This window comes from Lynx rufus, unplaced genomic scaffold (assembly GCF_022079265.1).
Source record: "Lynx rufus isolate CCGP_SWC_20201006 ecotype Redwood Valley unplaced genomic scaffold, mLynRuf1.p SCAF_5, whole genome shotgun sequence".
In the NCBI taxonomy this organism is placed as follows: domain Eukaryota; kingdom Metazoa; phylum Chordata; class Mammalia; order Carnivora; family Felidae; genus Lynx; species Lynx rufus.
The window spans coordinates 156,527,979-156,554,045 of NW_025814867.1; the positions used below are offsets into that span (position 1 = coordinate 156,527,979).

General features: G+C 45.8%; 1 protein-coding gene across 1 annotated transcript in view; it reads right to left on the bottom strand.

Annotated features, from left to right (window-relative positions):
• The window catches only part of HSF2BP (heat shock transcription factor 2 binding protein), a 92,677-nt gene that overhangs the window by 49,491 nt on the left and 17,119 nt on the right, over positions 1 to 26,067 (bottom strand). Inside the window, exons 4-6 of the mRNA XM_047100319.1 lie at positions 16,982 to 17,131; positions 14,832 to 14,964; positions 11,969 to 12,086 (exon numbers count right to left, since the gene is read on the bottom strand). Of these exons, the coding sequence (XP_046956275.1) occupies positions 11,969 to 12,086; positions 14,832 to 14,964; positions 16,982 to 17,131 (401 nt within the window). The remainder of the gene's footprint in view (positions 1 to 11,968; positions 12,087 to 14,831; positions 14,965 to 16,981; positions 17,132 to 26,067) is intronic.

Sequence of the window (26,067 nt, forward strand, 5' to 3'; positions counted from 1 at the left end):
AACACCGTATGTTCCCCGGGCCCTGAACTGTGGAACATGCTGTGTCGACGACCCATGGCTGGTACCGAGTAACCACGCCCCCTTCCTGGAGCATGCAGGTGAACCCCAAACCTGGGGATGGTGTTCCGCTGAGAACCAGTGGTCTCTGTTCGGGAATGTGGAGAAGTCCCCCCACCCCTGCAACCTCCAATAGCTTGCCCTGCCTGAGGTCCCCTTTCGCCAGCTGGGGAGCCACCTTGAACCCGGGGCCTCCAGCAAACCCGTTCAGTGGCCCTAAGTAGCAGGTACGACAAGATGCTAAAAGGCCTCGCATGGTCTATTTGATAGGATTGGTAAAACCACAATGAAAGGCAATGACAATCAGTTACTGAGAAAATTAAGTACAAAAGAAATAGAAGGTACTTAGAAAGGCCCAAGTGACTCTGATTCCTGAAATCCAGATCCCCCACGTGAAACAAAAATTTTGCTGGTCCAGCTCTCGAGTGTCAAGAACAACGACAACACCCGTGTCACGCCACAGCAGTGGGGAGGGACAAGACCCAACCAGGAGAGGCTCAGCGTCCACCACAGCAGGCTGAGTGCCAGCGCCGTGCACATTGGCCTGTGCGGCCCCAAGGTCCGGGTACAAGCCGGACACGGCAGAGTGCGCCAGGTGCCGCACACGCCTGCGTGACCTGAGGCTGGAGGCGGAGGACGAGAGCTGGCGCCGGTGGCGACGGGGGCTGCTGACCCGGCCCGCACGGACTGCCAGGTGATAATGGAAGTGCTGGAGAAGAGGTGGACGGGAGCCCCTGCGGCTTGCCGGCAGCTGGGAGCGCTGACCTCCCCCGCCTTGGCTGACGGAGCCTGGTGGAGGGCCGGCCTGGGCTGAGAGGCTGAGAGGCTGCTGTGTGAGGACGTGAGAAACACCCACAGGGAAGGCGGTCCTGGCTGGTGCAGCAGGAAGGCGATCCCCTCGGAGGCCCAGATGCCAAGGCTCACGAGACATACCACTATAGCAAACAGCAGTCCGGCCATCCTGCTGGAACAGAACAAAGCACCTCGAGAGGCCCAGCAGCCGCCGGTGCGTCTGGCTACCAGATATAGGAAGTTTCTAGATTTGGAGTTAAAAAGGGTCTTCCCCCAAAACAGGCAGATAAGCCAGGACAAGTGAGAAATTACACAAGCTGAGAGGACAGGACGCTGAAAGAACTCACCGAGGCCGAGTCACAAGAATGTCTCACTTGTCACCCTGTGGGTGTGTGCCACCAAAGAGACCTACTGGGTCCCACAGTAGGATCAAGTCTATTACAAGGCCAGTGGCCCACGGGGCCCACAGGGACTTCAAGAGGAAGCAAAAGGAACGAGGCACCATGAGACACCACCCTTCGTGTTATGTCAGGTAAACCCAAGGCCACCCAAACTCCAGCAGAACTGACAAATGGGCCGGATGAAGGTTGTCACAGCACAAATGGAAGCAAAAAGGCTGATAAGGGCCAGTAGAGAGGGAGGATTTGAAAATGCCGAAGCAAGAGATGACGACCAACTGAGCAAAATCGCAGAGGGCAGCTAATCAAAACCAGAGGCAGAAGGACCAGTCACCCAAAATCCCAGAAGGCCACAGGTTCCTCTGACACACAGAGAAGAAAGAGAGTGGGTGGGCATAAATGAGGCAGCCGCCATAAGTAAGGTCACGCTCACCCCCAATCCTCCCTGGGTAGCAGGAAGGAAAGCCACTTGCTGGGAACACATCTGCAAGGGACCGAGGAACGGTGAAGTGGTCAAGGTCACAAAGAGTCTGAAGTCTGACCTGGCCACTCTGAAGACCAAAGCGGAGACCGGGGAGGACACAGACAGGGGCCTGGCAGGGCTTCAGACCAGGAAAAGGCGAGATGGCACGGCTGCACTGGGAACCTTCTGGTCAAGCATCACTGAGCAGCCCTGGCGTAGGAAAGGAGAAGGCCCATGGCCAGTCCAAGGCTGGAGCATCAGGAAAAGGGAGGGTGGGGGGGTGCTGTGACTGCCAACAGGCAAGTAGAAACCTGGTGTGTTCCACACGGGATCCCGGCGAGGGCGACAGAAGGCAAGCTGGCCAGGGAGGGTGACAGTCAGAAGGAGCAGGAGCTTAAGGGGCAACGAGGAGGGAGCAGGAACAGAGAGGATATGTACCTGAGCACCGCAGTGGGCCCTGCCATGTCAGAGGCTGAAATGCGTGGCGGCAAGACTGGGTTATTCACGGTGTCGAGCAGCAGCATCTCTGGAACTGAGAAAGGCAAGCAGCCTTGACATCAGAGCATTGAAAGCACCACCACAAACACGATCAAGACATTCAAGACCGAAGGGAACGGCAGGCAGGGGAAGCCACGACCCCCGTGCTTGCCGAGTGGACAAGGGGAGGCAAGGGTGGACGGGGAGGTAACTGGCTGCTTGAATTCCGAAGAAGGAAAAGGTTTTTTATGAAGCGGAAGAAAAATGGATTTTTTTAAATGGACTTTAAAAACGATGGGGCGCCTGGGTGGCTCAGTCGGTTGAGCGTCCGACTTCAGCTCAGGTCACGATCTCGAGGTCTGTGAGTTCGAGCCCCGAGTCAGGCTCTGTGCTGACAGCTCAGAGCCTGGAACCTGTTTCAGATTCTGTGTCTCCCTCTCTCTCTGCCCCTCCCCCACTCATGCTCTGTCTCTCTATCAAAAATAAATAAACATTAAAAAATTTTTTTAAATAAAAAAAAATGAAAGCTAGGACTTGCAGTTTCCAGTTCTGCATGTCAGGAGCTGGGGGCCATCACGCCATCCTAATGATAGGTAAAAAGCTCAACAGACTGAAAAGTCAACAACTGCTCCTCTTGGATCCCAAGGAGAGGGGAGGACACAGGGCAAACTGCTGTCCCCAAGACTGGAGAGACAGGTGGATACGGGGCCACAGCTCACCGGAGCAGAGTCATGAGCAGAAACCAGTGCAGGAGCAAGTGCTGGGGCAGGAAATCCTGAATGGCAACTGGTGAACCACCAGAAGCTCGGTGTAGACAAGCCTGAGCGTTAGAAAGTGCGGGGCTCCCAGCCAGGGTGGCCCGCACAGGGTGGCCTGTGGCGTGCAGCTGCAGGGGCTCGACTGGGTGTCCAGGGCTGGGTGAGGGAAAAGGACCCGTTCTGAAACACACCAGGGCACTCTGTTCTTCCCAGCAAGGCCTGCCCTCAGGGGAAACTAGTTAACTGGACCCTAACTGACCTAGGAAAGGGAGATACCCAAGAGCAGCCCACTCCAGTCATCCTCTTCCACTGGGGGGGTGGGGGGAGGGCAGGGGAGAAAAAAGCTGAGAAACACTCATGAAGTTCACAGTCCAGAGGCCCAGGCTCACTGGAAGACTGAGCCCGGGTCACAGGACTACAGAATGTGTCCTCCCCGTGACATCTCACCACCATGTTACTAAAAGGCTGTTTACAGCACTTCCTTCTACCCAGGTCAGCTGCCTGGTTATCAAGAAAAAAAATCATAAGGCAACCCATTCGCAGACAAAGCAAGCAACAACACAGCCAGACACGGCCGAGATGCCTGAGTTGTCAGACCAGGAATTCAGAACAACCATGACGAATACGCTAAGGGCTCTGATGGATAAAGCAGACCGCACACAAGAGCAGACGGGCAAACGTAAGCAGAGAGATGGAAATCGTGAGGAAGAACCAGAAAGAAATTCTAGACACAAAACCACTGAGGCAGAAATAGAGGATGCCTTCATGGGCTTCCTAGTGGGCTAGACATGGCTGGCAAAAGCATCTCTGAGCTGGACGACGTAGCCACAGAAACCTGCAGAACTGAAAAGCAAAGGGAACAAAGACAAAACCCAAACAGAACACCCAAGGACTGTGGGACAATAAGGGAGGCGTAACCTCCGGGCGGCGGGAATACGGGAGGAGAAGAGAGAGAGAAAGCTGCAGAAACATGCTTGAAACAACGATGGCTGAGAATTCTCTACCCTGACATCAGACACCAGACCCCAGATCTGGGAGGCTCCGAGGACACCAACCAGGGTAAGTGCAAAAATCATGTGCCCCTGGGCACAGCACTGCCAAACTGCAGAGAATCAAAGAGGAAGAAAAAGTCCTGAAAGAAGCCAGAGAAAAGAACACCTCACCTACAGGACCAGAGACGAGATTCCATCAGCTTCTCTACAGAAGCCACACAAGCACAGAGAGAGGACAGTGAAATTTTTAAAGGGTTGAGAAGGGAAAAAACAAAACAAAACAAAAAAACCCAGAATTCTGCATCCAGTGAAAGTATCCTTAGAAAATGAAACAGAAACAAAGACTTTCTTAGACAAACAAAAATTGTAATTTGTTGCCAGTAGACCTGCCTTGCAAGAAACGTTAAAATCTCCTTAAAGGAACATAAGTCACTGAAGGAAAAGTTACAAGTCGTATTTCTCTTTTCCTTACTTGATCCAACAGCAGTTCGTTCAAAGTAACAGCAAGAAGGGTAGTCGTGATCATGACTGAGGAGTATGTGAAATGAACGACGGCACCGTGCGAGGCTCGGGAGGGAGGAGCAGGACGGTCGTGTTGCCATAAGGGGCCCCTGTACCTGGGAGCCGGCAGCGTTCTCCGAAAGGGGATCAGGATTAGCTGTAAGTGTATCGCAAGCTGCAGGGCGACCACCGAAAAAGGTAAAAGAGAAATAACCTGAGATGCTAAGAAAGGAGAGAAAACGGAACCATGTCAAATGCTCAGTTACAACCAGGAAAGGCAGAAAAGGAGTGGAAGACAAAAACAAGACACAGACCAAGGGCAACAGAGTAACAACGATGGTAGACAGTAGCCCAACTACGCCAGTTATCTCTTTGAATGTCCAGGGTCCAAGTGCACCAACAGAAAGACAGAGGTTGTCAGAGTGGATCAGAAGACACAGCCCAACCATCGGTAGTCTACAAGAAATCTACTTTAAGTATAAAAATAAATATAGATTAAAAATAAATGGATGGAGGAAAATATACCATGTTAACACTAATCAAAAGAAAGCAGGAGCAGCTCAATTAATTTCAGAAAAAGCAGACTTCAAAGCAAGGAAAATTATCAGTGATAAAAAAGGGTATTGCACAGGGGCACCTGGGTGGCTCAGTCAATTGAGCGTCCAACTCTGGATTTCAGCTCAAGCCATGATCTCAAAGTTCATAAGATTGAGCCCCGCATCAGGTTCTGCACTGACAGTGTGGAGCCTGTTTGAGATTCTCGCTCTCCCTCTCTCTCTCTGCCCCTCCCTTGCTTATGCCCTGTCTCTCAAAACTAAATAAACAAACTTAAAAAAAAAAGAAGGGTAATTCTCCAGAAAGACATAACAATTGTTAACATATATGCACCTAACAACAGAGTGTCAAACTAAGTGAGGCAAAAGATGATAGAACTACAAAGAGAAATAGATGAATCCACCTTACAGCTGGAGACTTTGACATCAGTGTAACCACAATGGAATGCAACTAGAAATTAGTAACAGAAAAATAACTGGAAAATCCCTAAATACTTGGAGATTAAAGAACACACTTCTAAATAACACGAATTAAAGAAGTCTCAAGAAAAATTTAAAAATATTTTGGGGCACCTGGGTGGCTCAGTCAGCTAAGCGTCTGACTTCAGCGAGACTTCATGATTTCATGCTCTGTGGGTTTGAGCCCTGCCTCGGGCTCAGTGCTGACTGCTCAGAGCGTGGAGCCTGCTTCAGATTCTGTGTGTCTCTATCTCTCTGCTCGTCCCCTGCTCATGCTCTCTCTCTGTCTGTCTCTCTCAAAAATAAACATTAAAGGGGCATCTGGGTGGCTCAGTCAGTTAAGCGTCCGACTTCGGCTCAGGTCATGATCTCACAGTTTGTGTGTTTGGGCCCCGCATTGGGCTCTGTGCTGACAGCTCAGAGCCTGGAGCCTGCTTCCGATTCTGTGTCTCCCTCTCTCTCTGCCCCTCTCCCCCATGCTCTCGCTCTCTCTCTCTTTCAAAAAAATAAATAAATAAATAAAGATTAAAAAAGAAAAAGATTATCAATGAAACTTAATATAGGAAACCAGCAGAGAAAAATCAATAAAACCAAAAGCTGTTTCTTTGAAAAGAACAATAAAATTGACAGAGAATACATATTACTAATATCAGAAATAAAAAGAGACATTACTACAGATCCCATGGAAATTGAAAGGATAATAATCTAATACTATGAACAACTGTATGCCCACAAATTTGATAACCTAGATGATATGAATCAATTCCTTACAAGACACAATCTGCCAAAACTTATACAACAAGAAACAGATGATCTGTATAGGCCCTCATCTATTAAGAAATTGAGAAAATAATTAATAACTTTCCAAAACAGAAAGCACCAGGCCCAGATGGGTTCACTGGTCAATTCTACCAAATGTTTAAGGAAGAAATTATACCAATTCTCTACAATCTCTTTCAGAGGAGAGAAACAGAGAGAACATTTCCTAACTCATTCTTTGAGAACAGCATTACCCAAACACCAAAACCAGACAAAGACATTGTAAGAAAACTACAGACCAATACCTCTCATGAACATAGATGGAAAAACCCTCAACAAAATATTAGCAAACTGAAATTAAAAAAAGTATAAATAGAATTTACACCATGACCAAGTGAGATTTAACCTAGGTATCCAAGGCTGGTTCAATATTCAAAAATCAATTACTATATGGGGCGCCTGGGTGGCTCAGTCGGTTGAGCGTCCGACTTCAGCTCAGGTCATGATCTCGCGGTTCGTGAGTTCAAGCCCCACGTAGGGCTCTGTGCTGACAGCTCAGAGCCTGGAGCCTGTTTCCGATTCTGCGTCTCCCTCTCTCTCTCTGACCCTCCCCCGTTCATGCTCTGTCTCTCTCTGTCTCAAAAATAAATAAACGTTTAAAAAAAAATCAATTACTATAATCCATCATATCAACAGACTAAAAAAAAAATCATAAAATCATACCAATAGATGCAGAACAAGCATTTGACAAAATCCAACATCCATCCATGAAAAAGTCTCTCGGTAAACTAGGAATAGTTTATTTGACAAACTTGATAAACAGTATTTACAAAAAACCTATAGCTAACATACTTAATGGTAAGAAACTCAAATGTTTTCCACTAAGATCAGGTACAAGGTCAGGATGTCCCCTCTCACCACTCTTTTTCAACATCATGCTGCAAGTCCTTATTAATGCAGGAAATTAAGAAAATATAGTAAAAGATACACAGATTGGGAAAAAAGAAATAAAACTGTCTTTGTTCACAGGTAACATAATCATCTTATGTAGAAAATCTGAAGGAATCAACCAAAAAAGCCTCCCGGAACTAATAAGATTACAGCAAGGTTTTGGATACCAGGTTGACATACAAAAGTCAACTGCTTTCCTATATACTAACAATGTACACGTAGAATTTGAAATAAAAAATGCAATATCATTCACATTTAGCACCCCCTACAAATTAAATACTCAGGCATACATCTAACAAGATATGTACAAGATATATATGTAGAAAACGATAAAACTCTGATGAATTAAATCAAAGAACTAAATAAATGGAGCAAAGAAAGGAAAGAAAGAGAAGGAGAAGAAGGAAGGAAGCAAGACATATAGACAGAGATATTCCATGTTCATGGATAGGAAGATTCAATGTGAAGATGTCAGTTCTTCCCAACCTGATCTTTAGATTCACCGCAATCCCAATCAAAATTCCAGCAGGTTGTTTTGTGGGTATCACTAAACTAACTCTAAGTTTATATAGAGTGGCAAGAGACCCAGAATAGCCTACATAATATTGAATAACAACAAGGTTGTAGGACTAACATCACCTGACTTCAGGACTCACTACAAGGCTACAGTGATCAAGATGATGTGATACTGGAAAAAGAACAGACAAACAGATCAATGGAACAGCATAAAGAGCTCAGTAGTAGATCCACACAAACAGAGTTAACTGATCTTCAACAAAGGAGCAAAGGCAATACAACGGAGCAAAGACAGTCTCTTCGACAAGTGGTACTAGGACAAGTGGACATCCACACGCAAAAAAATAAATCTAGACATGGACATTACACCCTTCACAAAAATTACCTCAAAGTGACTCACAGGCCTAACTGTAAAATAAAATACTATACAGCTCCCAGGGTGTAACACAGGAGAACACCTATGACCCATACATGGTGATGCCTTATGTAGACACAACACCAGAGGTCCAGTAAAACAAATACTTGATGAGCTAGGCTGCATGAAAATTAAGAGCTTCTGCTCTGTGAAAGACCACGTCAAGAGATTAAGAAGACAAGCCACAGACTGAGAGAAAATACTTGCAAATGACACAGCTGACAGAAGAATATTATCCAAAATATACAAAGAACTCCCAAAAAACTCAAAGCCATGAAAAGATATGAAAGAACCTTAAAAGGTTATTACTAAGTAAAAGAAGCCCGTCTGAGAAGGCTTTCAACTGTATGACGTGGTGGAAAAGGCAAAACCACGGAGATAATACATAGATCAAGAACTGCCAGGGGCTGGGGCAGGAAAGAAATGAACAGGTAGAACACAGAAGATTTCCAGGGCCGTGAAAATACTCTGTGTGCTGTTAATGAACATAGGCCATAATACATTAGCCCCAATCCACGGAATGTGCGACACTAAGAGTAAACTTAGGTAAATTATGGTCTTTGGGTGACTATGTTGTGTCAATGCAGGTTCACTGCTGGCAAAAAAAAAAAAAAAAAAAAACCACCATTCTCGTGAATGACACTGATAGTGGAAAAGGCTACGTATGTGTTGGGACACAGTATATGGAAAATCTCTGTATTTGCCAGTAAATTTTGCTGTGAAACTAAAACTGCTCTAAAAGATTTAAGTCTTTTAAAAAAAATCCCCTTCTCTGGGTCTAAGGCACCCAAGCTGCTGAAAATGAGTAGCCTTTAGCCACAGAAGCAGAAAGGAAAGCAAACTTTCCAGGATGGACGCAAGTTACAGTCAAGACAAGGAGAGGCCAAAAAGAAAAGTTTACTTACAGTACAAAAAAGGTCCTGGTTCCAGAGGACTCAAGGTCACCAGTTAGCAGTGAAGAAAAGCATGAACAAATGGCACGCAAATCAGAAGGCAGCCAAAAATGATAACGTGAGGAGACCCACAAGAGGCTGGTGCAGGCTGAGATCCCAAGCAGGTCTGAGGCGAACAGTCTATCCACTTTTGCTCCAGGCTTTGCTCCCTGTCAGGTGGAAAAGTGCCAAGCAAGCAAGCAAACGTCTCTGAATGCAAGTCTGCCCATCTCCCAGGGCAGGACAGGGGCTGCCTGACATGCAAAGGCCCAGAGCTTCACGTACTGGAACCAGAGAGACTAGAAGACACACAGACCCTGTACAAAGCCTTGCCTCGGAAGTGCAGGAGGGGGCTAACTGGCCCCCAAACACTGACCTTGTACGGACCACAGAGGCACGAGAGACAACGGTGTAGTATCCAGAACACAAAAAAAACAGCAAGTCATTACGAAAAATACAACCCAACAGAAAACAGGCAAGAGACGTGAACAGGGAATTCACAGGAAAAACAATGCCATGAAAAAGTGAAAAGAGTTTCAACCTTACCGGTAATATACACCTAAAGACAGGCAGACGGATGCAGATAATACAAATACCCTTTATTAGAAAATAATAAACAGTGAAGTGCTGAGGAAGGTGTGGGGGACACAGAACTCTGATGCCCTGTGGGTGGAAGTGTGTACTTTGGTGACCCATCTGGCAGCGTCTTATCAAACTGAAAGTGTGCACGTCTTACTTCTCAAACATTGCATTTTTGGGAAAACTCCCAGAGAAAGAAAGCCTCACACAGGTTAGCAAGGAGATATTTGCCAAAGGTGTTCACTACACTATTACATTTGCAGAGTAAAACCTGAAAATAACCTAATGTCCATCAATCTGGGATAAGATAATCCAAATGTTACATCTTTTGGGTGCAAGATATTTCAAAGGAATTAACTACGGGCACAGACAACTCGCAAAAATATACACAAAACTATACAAGTTATATGTTATGTTGTATTATACGTATCACTCGCGGACATGTATTTGTTGGTATAAAATACTGGAGCAGACTCAAGAATCTGGTTCCAGATAAGATGGGGGTGAACATGCCCCACCCTCTTGGTTCCACTGAACGCAGCTATGAATTCTGAACAGAATACACGGAGCAGCGATGTGAAGCCCCTGAAAAGGAAACAGCAGCAGACAGAACGGGCACAAGTCCAGAGTGAGAAGAACCACCAAACACGCAGCGAGTTCACCACTCAGCCCCCAAGCCCAGGCGTGGCAGCGACTCGCGTAAGAACGCGCACCGGAAGACCTCTTGTCGGGCTCGAGCAGTAGGAAGGGGCTCTGCCAGCAGCGGGGCCCCCAAATAACTCCCACTGTGTGGGCAGGAAATCTTCCTCACCGCCGGAAGGAACTGTGACCCTCTGAACCCCTGCTCCAGAGCACAGCTGCAGAAGCACAGGACGCAGCAGGGCACGCGGAACGCCGGCACTCCAGGCTAAGGGCTGGAAGGGGAGCCCTGGGTAACTAACAAGTACCAAGCACACTGTGGAGAGTTCAAGAGCTCAGGCGAGTGACCCCGCAAGGTGGTTCGTAAACCCCGGCCTCACGCCAAGCTAGGCATGTGTGAATCTAATCAGAAAGAGCATACCCCAGCCTGAGAACTAAATTGCCAGCGATCACCAGGGTTTTAGGCTGACGCGGGTGGTACACGGGAGGGGCAGACCCAGCGGTCCTGCGAAGGCTTTCTGAAACTGCAAAGGACGCTGAAAACACAATACAGAGGAGGCAGGTGAGAACCTGTCACTTGGACCCAACCACGCTGTCTGCTCAAACAAAAACATCAACATTTTCCACAGTTTAAAAAAGACCAAGGGTCTCAAAATATAATATTCAAATATCCACAGCACAACCCAAAATTACTCAGCACACAAAAAAATAGGAAAAATCCCAACTCACATGGGAAAAGATAACCAAGAGACACCACGCCAAGATGACAGAGAACGAAATGTTCCAAGGAGGAAAAGCCACCGCTCAGAATGAACAGTGTAGGAGGCAGAATCCTAAAGTGGCCCAAGACCTCCTGCCCTGACCCCCAGGCTGAACACGTTCAGTTACACGGCGGAGAGTCTCGGCACACCTACCTGAGGTTACCAATTGGGTGCCTCTGGCTTATCAAAAGGGAGTTTACCCAGTTATGCCTAAGCTACACCCCCGAGCCCATCCACGTACAGCATTTTCTCTGGCTGGCAGCGGAAGAGGAAGTCTGAGAGCTTCCAGGTTAAGGACTCAGTGAGCCACTGGACCTTGAAGATGGGTGCCTCACAGGATCAGAAACTCCGTCAGCCCAGGAAGCTGAGACAGCCCCACGGGCCAGTCAGCGAGGAAACGAGGACCTGAGTCCTATAAGTGCAGGGAGCTGGACTCGCCAGCATCCTGAACGTGCCCCAGGTGGGCCCTCTGGAGCCTCTGGAAAAGAGCCCGGCCTGGACAACACCTCGGCTTTGGCCACGTGAGGCACCGCTCAGAGAGCCCAGGTGAGCTCTCTCGGACTCCCGACCCGCAGGACTGTGAAGCAGGTGCTGTTTGAGCCACGAAGTTTGTTACCCAGTAGAAAACAAAGGCAGATTTTGGCACCTGGAGGTAGGACACTGCTGTAACAATCTCCTATTTAAGTTCACTTTGAGGTAATTAAGATGACCTTAAAGTGTCATATGATAGCACTTGGGACTCACCGATTGCTCTAAGGTGAGAACGAGAACACTCTTTTTGTTTATTATTTTTCTAAGATAGTACTGAACAAAGAGTGCATCCCTTAATTCTCCGGGCAACGTGTTTCTTCTATTTTTTTAGAATTATTGCCAAAGTAACTGTGTTTACTTGAAAAAGAAGCCCCATCGGCAAATTCTAACTAATAGGTAAATAAACATGAGCTTTTTAATATCATCCACCATACACTTTGAGTTTCGTGCACTGTCCTGGCTTCAAGTCTCCCAGAAGCTGCAGAAAGGTGTCCAACAGCACCCGACTTGAATTAACCAAGAATTCTCGACCACATGCTATGGCAGCAACATCTGCAACAGAAAGATAAAAAAAAAAGCATCAAAATCACTGTTACTTCAGAGTCCGGAAAAGTCTGCCCAAGATGGGATGCAGAGACCAGAGAGCACACAGGGAAGCCCTGGGACCACCTGCAGAGACAAAGAGAAAGACACCGGGTGAGCCCCCAGCTGTCCCAGCCTCCGGAGGCAAGCGGAGCCGCCTCAGCTGAGGCCCCGCACAGCGCAGAGTGGCACCTCACCCTCCAAGCCCGAAGCAAGAGAAGCGACTGTCCTTGTTTGAAGACCTGAAGTTTCAGGTGCTTTGGTACAAGCGGTGGACAACAGGACATCGCTAAGGTACCACTGAAAACACACCTCGATGGGCAACGGCACCCAACGAAACACAGCAAATTTACTGGTAAATAAAGTCCCAGACCACGTGTCCGGTATCGTGAGAGCAAACGTCGAGCCTGTACTTCACTGACTTACCAGTAACTACAGAGCAAACTACAAGGTAAATAAACGTGAGTAAATGCCTACAAATAGCTCCAGGATTAGTCCATCTGTCCGGGAACGCTTGGGAGTCAGCTCTAAGAGTACACCATAAAGGGTTGCTCTATTGTAGTTTTTGCAGAAAACTGCTAAAATGTACCCATTTTTTTCTCGGTTTATTTTCCTTTAAAATTATTTGTAGAGGGGCAGGCGGCTAGGTGGCTCAGTCGGGTAAGCGTCTGACTTCGGCTCAGGTCACGATCTCACACTTTGTGAGTTCAGGCCCCGTGTCGGGCTCTGTGCTGGCAGCTCAGAGCCTGGAGCCTGCTTCAGATTGTGTCTCCCTCCCTCTGTGCCCCTCCCCAGCTCACACTCTGTCTCTCTCTCACTCAAAATAAATAAACATTAACAACATTTTTTAGATATTTATAGATATTTCTGTTACCATAATAATCATACAATTTTAATAAGTAATAAAAAATAATCTTTAAATATATATATTTTAAAGTGTTTTTTTACGTTATTTTATTTTTTAGAGGCAGAGAGAGACAGAGCACAGGTGGGGGAGGCGCAGAGAGAGAGGGAGACACAGAATCTGAAACAGGCTCCAGGCTCTGAGCTGTCATCACAGAGCCCGGCATGGGGCTCGAACTCACAAACCATGAGATCATGACCTGAGCTGAAGTCGGACGCTCAACCGACTGAACCACCCAGGCATCCCAATATATATAAATATTTAAAAGTTTATTTATTTTGAGAGAGAGAGCAGAGGAGGGGCAGAGAGGAGAGAGAGAATCCTAAGCAGGCTCCATGCTGTCAGCACAGAGCCTGACGCGGGGCTTGAACCCATGAACCGTGAGTTTGTGACCTGAGCTAAAATCAAGTGTTGGAAGCTTAACCGACTGAGCCACCCAGGTGCCCCTCTCATTGTGGTTTTGATTTGCACTTCCCTGATGGCTAATGATGTTGAACATCCCTTCATGTGTTTACCGGCCATTTGTATGTTTACTTTGGAGAAATGTTTATTCAAGACTTTTGCCCATTTTGAATTGATGTATCTTTTATTACTACCTTTGAAGCTTTCGACCAACGTGTAAGCGGAAGTAGAAGTGCACGCTTTCTCTTTGTGAGTTCCCAGGTAAGCAACTCCAGGCAGGAAAAAACAAAGCCAAGTTGAGTTTGTAAGTTGGGCAATAGGCTGCTTTACCTGCTGGCCAACTGCCCCACCCCACACACTAACCAGTAATTCAAGCGGTTCAGATTCACAACCCAACAGAATGACAAATCATATTCATCACAGACCTCTGGGTCCCCTGAAAACAGCAGAGAACCCAATCAAGTCTGCAAATGCCTTTGGTTTAAAAAGAGACCTTAAAACAACTTTGAAAGAGCAACGCGAGCCCCCTCCACCCCACGGTGCCATGTTGGAAGCACGCAGTACCGTCCTGGAAAAGGGCTGGGTTCGGTCAGGACCGCCCCAGACACCACCTGAGTCTCAATATCCACCTCAAAGAAGTATCACCAATTTGGCAGGAATTACGAAGAACATGTCTATACAGGATCTGCCTCATTAGGATTTCAGTAGATGAAGGATGATGCCATGAGGAAAATAAGACTTCCTCTCTCTTTAATAGCAGAGAATTACCCTAAGAGTAGCACAGGATACAGCAGAGAGGACAGAGCAACGTAACAGAGAAGACTGTAAAGAACAAAACAGTCACGGCAACACATCTCTTTCACTGACTTCAGAACTGTGACACTCGCCAGTATGTATCACTTCCCACTATACTGAGATACGACTTATTACATTATTTAGTCACTTGGCTTTATCCCTTACGGTAGTTTTATCACTTATTTGTATCATAACAATAACTATAATCTTTGGGAAACAACTTGGGTTTCGCACCAAAGCAACCGCCAAGAGCCTCACTTAGGCTTAGCTTGAGGCTTCTACTTTCGCTAGACATCAGCAAAATAACCAGATCTCCAAATAACAAGTAGCTAAACTTCAAAGGTTTGTTTTGACTTCTTTCCATGTGCAGAACTGAATGGAACACACAGACTCATCTTGTTTCCTGGATCCGTCACCTTCCTCACCGGTGGGTGCTTATCAGAATCACCTGGGTACTGGTACTGGCCTGGCCCCACTGAATCAGACCCTCCAGGGTCAGGACCACAGGGCATCTAGAACCTTCCTGGAGATGCTCCTGCACACACACCCCTGGCTGTAATCACCACTCCAGGCACACCTCTGACAGTTCACTGCATCTAAAAAGAATTACTTACTTGTTACGATCCCAGCCAGAGCAAACACAAACTGATTTTCATCAGAATCGAGCTCCTTGACATCCCCGTCCAGTGACCTCACAAAACTCTCCATTGTCTGACCAGTGATGTTGAAAAACTTCAAAGCTTTATCCTGAAAGTTTGGAAATGAAAAGTGTCACACTTTTGCACCAATACCAGTACAAAACACAAGAGTGCAAGGGCGCAGAAGAAAAGCTTGTTTTAATTATCGGAAGCAGTAGTTAGAAGTCTGCTCCTTCATGACAAGTTCCCACTGAAAAGACCAGAAACAGGACGTTTGGAAACTGTAGAAAAATTACCCTCGCAGACAGAAAGTAAAACAAAATCCATGTGAGGGAAGAGATCAAATTTGTGCAGCAGTGGAAGCATCAGAGTGGGCTCACCCAGCATGCACCAGGAAGAGCTAGAAAAATACAGTGTTTGTTCTAGGCATGAAACCATAGGTTGCAACCTTTAGAGAACGGATTTTCAAATACAATCGCAACAGAAACTTCAACTTGTCAAGAGATGAAGGCAGTGAGCAGGCTTGTCTGGCAGTTTAATAAATCTGTGTTACTTGGCAAAAGTATCTCCCAGTTTGCAGAACCTCTGAAGCATTTCCTGGGGGGGGGGGGGCTGGGGCTCTAAGGAATAGCTGAGAAGCCAACGTGCTTGCAGATGGCGCGAGGCTGCTTCGTGGACTGATACAAGTGTTCTCAGACTGGGCTGTGGTGATGATCACACAACTCTGGAAATGAGCTAAAACCACTGAATTGCACACTCACAAATGGGTGAATTATATGGTATGTAAGTTACACCTCAATAAATGTGAAAATACAACCAATCTCTCCACCTAAAGTCACACATGTTTATTTCTCTAAGTCATAAGTAATTCATTGCAGGTCTCCCGCCAGACATCCTGACTTGCACTTCCGTTCACGACCACACCACTCTCCTCGAGGGCAGCCACAGCCTGCTTGGTCCCTCTGGTCCTCTGGCACCACACCTGCCTCAGGCGCCGAAGCCCCCCTCCCGCCCCCGCCAACCCTGGCCCCTGCCCCATACCAGGTGCTGCCCGAGCCACCACAGGGCCCTCTGGGCTGGTATTCCTGGCCCACCTCCATGCCCACAGCCCGCCTCCCATCTATCCTCGCTCACGGTCAGGATAGTCTTCCCAGAGTCTCCTGCCCCACCACTCTTGTACTCAAAACCCTCAGGGAATCCAGTCTTACCACCCACCGGATAAAATCTATGACCTGGCATTTGAGGGCTTCCAAAATCTCACCCTACTTCTGGGGCCTCATCTCACCACGACTTTACCACGCTGCCCCTCCACTGTGTGTCAACTGACCCACGCACAGGCCCTTAAACAAATCTCAGACTTCTCACCCCAGGCTTCTGATTAGGCTATTTCTCTCTCCTCCTGAGATACTCCCCATTTTCTGCCACTGCCACCTATGCAAGTTAATCAAAGCCCACTTCAAATCTCTTTTCCTCTGGGAAGTCTCTCGGGGTGTGTGTGTGTGTGTGTGTGTGTGTGTGTGTGTACTATTAACATAGGTATGTTAAAAAAACATATCACTTTCAACAAATTAATTCTTACGTTACCCACGGGGTAACATATATAAAAGCACTTTAAACTTTGTTAAAGGCAAGGCACCTGGGTGGCTCAGTCAGTTAAGTGTCCGACTTCGACTCAGGTCGTGATCTCACAGTTCACGAGTTCAAGCCTCGTGTCAGGCCCTGTGCTGATGGCTCGGAGCCTGGAGCCTGCTTTGGATTCTGTGTGTGTCTCTCTCTGCCCCTCCACTGCTCACATACTCTCTCTCTCAAAAATAAACAAACATTGAGACAAAAATAAAAAAAGAAAAACCTTGTTAAATGCGTATAGATGCCAAGTAACAATACTGGAGTGGCACTGTCTCCGTGAACACTATGCAGATTGTGGGAGATGAGGGACCTTATTCCATTGACCCGACACACCGCCTAGAGCAGCTTATGCTGGACTCTGCACAGCGGGTGTGCCAACACCTGATGCGTTAACAAAAGACGTGGATTTCACCTATGGGCGCCTCAGCAGACACACTGTACCCTCGGTATTCCATAAACACAGATCCACGATACGCAGGGAGCCGCGGCGCCATGCTTACTCCTCCCAGGATGGCCTTGACGACGTCCTCGCTGCTGGAGACACCCCACAAAAGCGTGCAGGCTGCCGCCCCCATCTCTGTACAGTACTCCGCCTGTTGCAGGAGTTGCTCCTTTGCTTCATTCAGCTGCTGTCGGAGAGCCAGTTTCTCCTAAAATCAAAGCAAAATCAGCAAAATAAATGCCATTCAACCTTGAGATATCTCTATTGTGTTTCTCATTCGAAGGTTGAGAACAACGCATACGGAGTTACAGGAAACAGTTGGCAAATGAAAACTGGTCCTTAGACAGCTACAACCCGTATTTTTTTTAACTTTAGAGGAAAAATTGAAAAATAACACTCTGGAAAAAGAACATACTGCTGTATTAGAGTTTATAAATACTGCCAAGGGGCACCTGGGTGGCTCAGTCGGTTAAGCGGCCGACTTCCGCTCAGGTCATGACCTCACAGTTCGTGGGTTCAAGCCCCGCGTCAGGCTCTGTGCTGACAGCTCAGAGCCTGGAGCCTGCTTTGGATTCCGTGTCTCCCTCTCTCTCTGCCCATCTCCCACTCCCACTCTCTCTCTCAAAAAAATAAATAAATGAACATTTAAATTAAAAAAAAAAAAAACATAAATACTGCCAAGACTCAACTTCAAGTAAAATGAAACATAAGGAGCCTCAGGCCCCCAGTGGCCACACCCAGAATCAAGGGCGCCTGGGACACCTCAATGAAGCAACCACGAACACAGCAGTCCGCAGAGCAACATTTGTAGTAGAAGAGCCAGTCACCTCCAGATGGCTCACCCCACTGGAAACACACCACCTGGCACAGCCAAGCCCAGCTAGGACAGATGGGACAGAGGCAGGGAGAAGTGCAAAGGAGGGCCTCCCAGGCACGCCGTGCATAGCAAGATGAGCACCAGTGGGACACCGAGACGGAGGCCACCGGCGGCTTCCAAAGAACAGAGCTGGCAAGTTTCGGCCAGGCCTCTTAGCAATGAACTATCGTCCCAATAGTCCCTCTGACCACACAAACAGTCCTAAAGGTTCACTTCAGGTAGCTCTTGGGCAGGAAAGGGCTTCCTGACCCTCCCAACCACCACCGCTGGTTGCACTATTTGTGTTACCTGCAGTTCCCCCAAAAGATGAGAGCATTTCCTTACTTGGTAAGAGATCAACTTAAGAAATACAGAAACCTGGTTGAATACATCTATACCAAAGCATGATTAGAACAACAACCCTCAAAGTTAAAGTATTTTAGATGTTTTAGGGGTTTCTTTTGGAGAGGTGAATGCAGGACAAATCAAGGGGAAAGAAAAGGAAGAAATGGGCCACAAATCAAACTTTGTTGACTTCATAATTTGGCCTAGGGTGGCCATTCACATCTACTAGGGACGATGTATTTAGTATGCAGAGTTTCATATACATCCGCACATATATTCACACTCACTTTAGGAGAAGGATGGTCACTGAACCTGTGACACATGCTAATGTTGTCTTAGGTGATTACAAACGCTCGCTGTACCCTAACAGGAGTCTGGACTCCTAGACTCATTCTTCAGGTGTCTATAGCTGAACCCACTCAAGTAGTGGGAATGCGTGCAAACCTATGTCAGGCATGTGCTTTAGGAACTCTAGCCTCTCTCACAGTTGAAGCAGTCTGCATCCCAATTAGTCTGGTTATGACAGTTCTTCAATAAGATCACTCAGTAGCTGCTGAGAATGACCGGACAGGATGGTCTTCACTACGGTCACATTTGGTGGCTGCGTGCAGATATGCCCCAACACAGGGCTGCACATACAGTACTGTATCAAAAGAAACTCAATGAAAGTAATTCCATTCACAGTAACATCATAAATAAATTTAAAAAAATACTTAGGAATAAACTTAAGAAAAGCGATTCAAGAGGTGCCTGGGTAGCTCAGTCAGTTAAGCATCTGCCTTCAGTCCAGGTCAGATCTCATGGTTCACCCACATCGGGCTCTCTGCTGTCTGTGCAGAGCTTGCTTCAGATCCTCTGTCCCTTTCTCTCTGTGTCCCTCCCCTACTTGTGCCCTCTCTCACTTGCGCATGCTCTCTCTCTCTCTCAAAAATAAATAAAAACTTAAATAAAAAAAAAAAAAAGATGCTCAGTCAGCTCAAGCTACTCTACCCCACCTCAAGGCCAATTTCAAAATGACAAATTCAAAAAAGAAAATGAGAAGAGTGGGAAGCAGAAAAAAGAAAAAAAATGCAGTTCAAGACCTGTACAAAACTGTAAAAACTATAACGCATTACTGAGAAAAAATATAGAAGATCTAAGTCAATGGAAAGATATACCATGTTCATGAGCTGGAAAAGTCAATACTGGTAAAATGGTAATCTACCCAAACTGACCTACAGATTCAATGCAATTCCTATCAAAATTTCAGCAGGTTTGTTTGTACAAAATCATAATCTGATTCTGCAATGCGTATGGAAACGCAAAAAAAAAAAAAACTTATAAAAAGAAAAACAATGTTAAGAAGGAACTAACACTGCCTGGTTTCAAAAACAAAACACAAAAACTTACTAGAAAGCTACAGAAATCAAACCAGTGTGGTACTGGCATAAGTAGAGACATACAGATCAATGAAACATTAACATTTATGGCAACTGATTTTAACTGAAGTATCAAGGCAATTCAATGGAAAAAGTAGTCTCTTTGACAAATGATCACAAAAACAACTAGAGAGATGGTCATATGCAAAGAAATAAAAATAACAGTAACTCAAAATGAATCACAGACCTAAAGGTAAAATTTCTAGAAGAAAACCTCTGTGGCCTTGGGTTAGGCAAATATTTCTTAGATATGACAACAAAGTCATAATCCATTTAAAAAATAGCAAATTTAACTTCATCAAAATTTAAAACTTTTACTCTTCAAAAGACACCATTAAGAAAGTAAAAATGCAAGCCATAGACTAAAAGAAATTATTTCTAAATTGTACAGGAAAAAAAAGACTTATGAGTAAAAAATATAAAGAACTCTTGCAACACAAAATAAACAATCCGATTAAAAATAGTCAAAAGATTGTATACCTGAAACTCATGTAACATTGTGGGTCAAATATGTTTCAATGACAAATGAAACAATTTAAATAGAAGATGTGAATAGGTATTTAACCAAAAAAATATATGAATGAATAATAAACACATGAAAAGATGCTCAACATGAGGATAATGCAAATTAAAACCACAATGAGTCACCATTACACGCTCACCAACATGACTGTAATTCAAAGGACCAACAACACCAAGTGTTGACAAGAATACAGAAAAAGTAGGACCTTCACACATCGCTGGGTGGAATGCAGAATGGCACACCCACTTTGATAAACAGTTTGGCAGCTCCTCACCAAGTTGGCCATACACTTACCACATGACCCACAACTTTGCTCCTAGGTACCTGCCCAAAAGAGACTAAAGTATACGTCCACACAAACACTTGTACGTGAATGTTCACAGCGGTATTACTCACAAGAGTCACAAACTGGAAACAACTAAATGTCTATCAACTGGCAAACAGATAAAATATGGTACAATAAAAAGGACAATTGACACGTGCTAACATAAACGAACTTCCAAAGCATTACACCAGACATACAATACTACATATTGTATGATTTCATTCCTATAAAATATTCAGAAAAGCCAAATCTATAGAGACAGAAAGCAGATCAGTGGTGGCCTAGGGCTGGAGCAAGGACTAACTACAAACAGATATGTGATGGAAACGTTCTAAAAATTGAACAAAATCCAGCACGCACACGTGATAAAAATTCTCAGCAAATTAGGAAGAGAAGGGAACTTCAACTTGATAAAAAGCATCTACCAAACACTGTAGCTAAAATCATACTTACGTTTATGATGGGGAAGGCTACAAATGAATGGGGGCAGGCGGTACATGGGAATATCTCCCTATTTTCCAGTTTTGCTGTGAACACTGGAATATTGCTCAGCCATAAGAAAAGAGTGAAATCTTGCCATTTGCAGTGACATAGATGAAGCTAGAGAGTATATATAACATTAGGCAAAAGAAGTCAGAGAAAGACAAATACCATATGATCTCACTTATATGTGGAATTTAAGAAACGAATGAGCAAAGGAAAAGAAAAAGAGGCGAACCAAGAAACAGACTCTTAACTACAGAGAACAAACTGATGGTCACCAGGGGGGGAGGTGGGGGTGACACAGCTGATGGGGATCAAGGAGGGCACTTGTGATGAGCACCAGGTGATGTATGGAGGTGTCGAATCACTATATTGTACACCTGAAACTAATACTACACTGCATGTTAACTGGAATTGAAATAAAAACTTCAAAAAAAAGCTCTATTTTTTTAAAATCATAGTTAATGGTGAAAGACTGCTTTCCCCCCAAGATCAGGAACAAGGCAAGATTGTCCACTCTTGTCTCTCTTATTCAACATAGTGTCAGAAGTTCCCTACAGTGTAATAACACAAGAGAAACAAAAAGTACATAGAGCAGAAGGAAGAAACAGAACTGTCCCTGTTTGTAGATGACATGATTGTCTGAAAGAGAGAGAGAGAGAGAAAGAAAAAAGAAAAGGAAAGGAAAGGAAAGGAAAGGAAAGGAAAGGAAAGGAAAGGAAAGGAAAAAGAAAGACAGACAAACTTGGGGCACCTGGAAGGCTCAGCTGGTGAAGCATCCAACTTCAGCTCAGGTAAGGATCTCACGGCTCATGAGTTCGAGCCCCATATCAGGCTCTCTGTCATCAGCACAGAGCCTGCTTCAGATCTCTGCCCCCCTACACACACATGCACACGTATGCGCCCTCTCTCTCTCTCTCAAAAATAAATAAACATTAAAAAAAAAACTCAAGGAATTTTTTTTTAACTCTTAGTTGGGGCCCCTGGGTGGCTCAGTCGGCTAAGCGCCCGACTCTTGATTTCGGCTCAGATCATGATCTCATGACTCATGGGACTGAGCCCCATGCACTGACGATGCAGAGCCTGCTTAGGATTCGCTCTCCTTCTCTCTCTGTCCCTCTCCTGCTTGTGTGTGAATTCTCTCTCTCTCTCTCTCAAAAGAAATAAACTTTTTTTAAATTAAAAAACAGGAGCACCTAGGGGGCTCAGCTGGTTAAGCATCCAACTTCAGCGCAGGTCATGGTCCCATGGTTTGGGAGTTCGAGTCCCACGCTGGGCTGGCTGCTGTCAGCACAGAGCTGTCAACGCAGAGCCCGCTTCGGATCCTCTGTCCACCCCCTCTCTGCCCTCCCCCCCTCACGCTCTCTCGCTCTCAAAAATAAACATTAAAAATAATAATAAATTAAAAGTAAAAGTAAAAAGTAAATAAAACTTCTAGACTCATAAGTGACTTCAGCCAGGTCACAAGTTATAAGATCAGCACACACAAAGCAATGACATTTCTATACATTAACAACAACAAAATGAAACCTAAAATTTAAAACACAACATCACTGGGGCACCTGGGTGGCTCAGTCAGTTAAGCGTCTGACTTCAGCTTAGGTCATAATCTCACGGTTTGTGAGCTCAAGCCCCACATCAGGCTCTGAGCCTGCTTTGAACCCTCTGTCTCCCCCTCTTTCTGCCCCTCCCCCGTGTGTTCTCTCCCGAAATTTCCCTCTCTCTCTCTCTCAAAAGCAAACATTTAAAAAATAAATAAAAATTAAAAAAATACAACATCATTTAAAACTGTTCCACAGGGGGCGCCTGGGTGGCGCAGTCGGTTAAGCGTCCGACTTCAGCCAGGTCACGATCTCGCGGTCCGTGAGTTCGAGCCCTGCGTCGGGCTCTGGGCTGATGGCTCAGAGCCTGGAGCCTGTTTCCGATTCTGTGTCTCCCTCTCTCTCTGCCCCTCCCCAGTTCATGCTCTGTCTCTCTCTGTCCCAAAAATAAAAATAAACGTTGAAAAAAAAAAAATTTTAAAACCGTTCCACAGAAAATGAAAAGCACCCCGGCCGCTGGTCCCACGCCTCCCGGGGCCAGTTTGCAGAGTGCTCTGAGTCAGTGCCACAGGCCCGGGCCGTGCCAAGACTCTCCCCGCTGTCTGCCCGGCTCAGCCCTGCAACCCGGGAGACCTGAGCAAGTGGCCTGGGACTCTGAGCCTGCAGGAAGCAGACAGGCAGCTGCAGAATCCCACTGAAGGTCAAATACACGGGGGGCAGAGGTCAACGAGGTGGACAAAGGGGGACGCCCACCCAGGTAAGGAAGTGGCCCACCAGGATCGCACGGGAGGCCCCGACCCAGGCAAACGCTGCCCCCTGGTCATGACAGACCCAGACGCTCCCAGCAGGAAGGACCCCAAATACAGGGAATGGCACCATTTTCTGGTGGTCAACATGAAGGGCAATGACTGACATCGGCAGTGGCAGAGTCCTCTCCGATTACGTGGGATCTGGGCCTCCCGAGGCCTTCACCTTCACGTCTGGCCGGTTTATGAGCAGAATGGGCCACTGAAGTATGCCGAGCCCATTTTCAGCAACCAATCTGGAGACCGCTGTGGTAAACTCGAAGTGGCATCTGCCTGCAAAAAGTACAAGCTCAGGCCCCTGACGGCCAGCATGCGTTACCAGGCTGAAGGGGATGGCTGTGCGCCCAGCTCTATGAGCAGCTGTCTGGGAAGCAGAGGGAAGCCAGGAGATGGAAGTGTCCTGGGGGTCCCCAGCAGTACTCTCAAGTTCAGTGACGCATGTAGATGTCCCCCCTTCCCCACTCCCATTCTCACAGACGAGACCTGAGCCATCACATAGTGGTTCAGGATGACTTTTCCTTCTGCCTACCCTTTATAATTCTACAGTGGGGTATAATTCTATACCCCGATTTATGTTTTGATCAAATCTGAACTCCATTCTGGGGGACATTTTGGTACTAGGATGGGATCATCAAATTGTTAACATAATAGCAACCCAGAACTTAAAAAAAATTTCAGGTAAAAAGACGAGGTCTACAGTAATAGAGCAGAGCATCAAAGAATCTTTAAGGAAGGTTTGAAAAAAAAAAACAAAACAAAAAACTGATTCACTGCCTCTGCCTTTGTGAGCCAGCCCAAGTCGGGAATTGTGCATAATGGCATCTCCTAGGTCACATTTTCATGACAGTGTCTCTCACCAAGACAGCCAGAGGCTGGCATGTCCACTAACCCCCAGTGTGTTACATCTCAGACTGGTTACTAGGGGTCAGTGTCTCTGGTTCCTTTAAAGAGCAGTACTGGAAAAAGCAAGAGGGAGCGTCACTTTGCAGTTAAGAGACAGCCATCTAGATGAGCTGCATGCCGGGTGAGAGGTTGTCAGAAATCCCCTGTCTTCGCCTGTTAAACTGATCACTCTTTTCTGGTGTAAGAAAAGCCAATCTGGAGTTTTAGAACGTTCTACTAATTCAGCTATTCGCTTACAGTTAGATAAAAATTAAAACATTGGAATCAAGAAAGGAAAAAAGAGAAACGCTTAGGTAAAAATCTAACAAAACGTGTAGGATCTGTGTGCTGAAAGTTACAAACCACTGATGGAAGAAATTAAAGACAACCTAAGTAAATGGAAACACATGCTTTGTTTGCAGACTGCGAGATGCAACAGAGACAACAGTTCTCCCCAAGCTGATCTACAGAAATGACACAATTCTCATCTGAATCCCAGCAAAAATTTTTACAGACACAGATGATCTTATGATAAAATGTATTTGGAAAAGCACAGGACCTGTCTAGACAATTTTGGAAAAGAAAAATTCGACGGGAAGAATCACTTTATCCAATGCTGAGGCTCACTATGTAGCCACAGTAATCAGACAGTGAGCTCTGATGGAAGAACAGATCGATGGGCCAGAGCAGAGAAGCCCGAACAGACCAGGCAGATACGCTAAGCGATCGCTGGCAGAGCTATAAGAGGAAAGATCACCTCTCCCACAAAGCATGGGAGCAGATGGACCAAAAAAAAAAGAACCTCAACCAAAGTTCATACCTTATACAAAACGTAACCCAAAATGTATTGTGAACGTAACTGTGCAATATAAAAATATAAAACCGTTAGGGGAAAAAAGTCCTTAGGACCAAGGGCTACAAGAAAAGTTCTTACAACACTAAGCGCATTGATCATGGAAGGGAAAACTAACAAACTGGACGCCACCCAGATTGAACCCTTTAGCTCCATAAAAGCCCCCATGAAGATGATGAAACAACATGCTCCACACTGGGAGAATCTATCTACAAACCACGCATCCAACAACAGACTTTTATCTAGGGTATATCAAGAACTCTTTAAACTCAACAGTAATATATATATATATATACATATATATAAATATTAAAAAAATTTGTATATAAAAAAAGACGTGAACAGGTATTTCACAGAAGAGGATATACAATGGCAAATAAGCGTGTTAAAGATCTCAGCATTGTCAGCCACTAGAGAAATGCAAATCAGAGCCACAACTCACCTACCAGAATGGCTACAATAAAACCAGTGATAATACTAAATGCCAATTAAGGTGTGGAAGAAATGAATCACTCACACATGGCTGGTGGGAATGTAAAATGGAACCACCACTCTGCAAAACAACTTGGCAATTTCTCACAAAAGTAAACATGCATTGGCAAATAACCCAGTGACTGCACTCTTGAGCCATCTATCCCAGAGAAATGAAAACGTACAATCGCACAAAAACCTATACACGGATGTTTATAGCACCTCTACTCCTAATAGCGAAAAACCGGAAAATAACCCACCAACTCCTTCCCTGAGAGAACACTTGAGCGAAGTGTGATCTAGCCATACCATGGAATACTACACAGCAATAAAAAGGAGCAGACTATTGATCCAAGCAACAATTTGGATGAATCTGAGCGGGAAAAGTCATCTTCATGACATTCCATTTTCATGACATTCTTGAAATAAGATGATAGAGATTAAATTTTTTTTTTAATGTTTATTTATTTTTGAAAGCGAGAGGGACAGAACATAAGCAGGGGAGGTGTAGAGACAGAGAGGGAGACACAGAATCTGAAACAGGCTTCAGGCTCTGAGCTGTTGGCACACAGCCCGACGCGGGGCTCGAACTCACAAACCGTGAGATCATGACCTGAGCCGAAGACCGACTGAGCCACCCA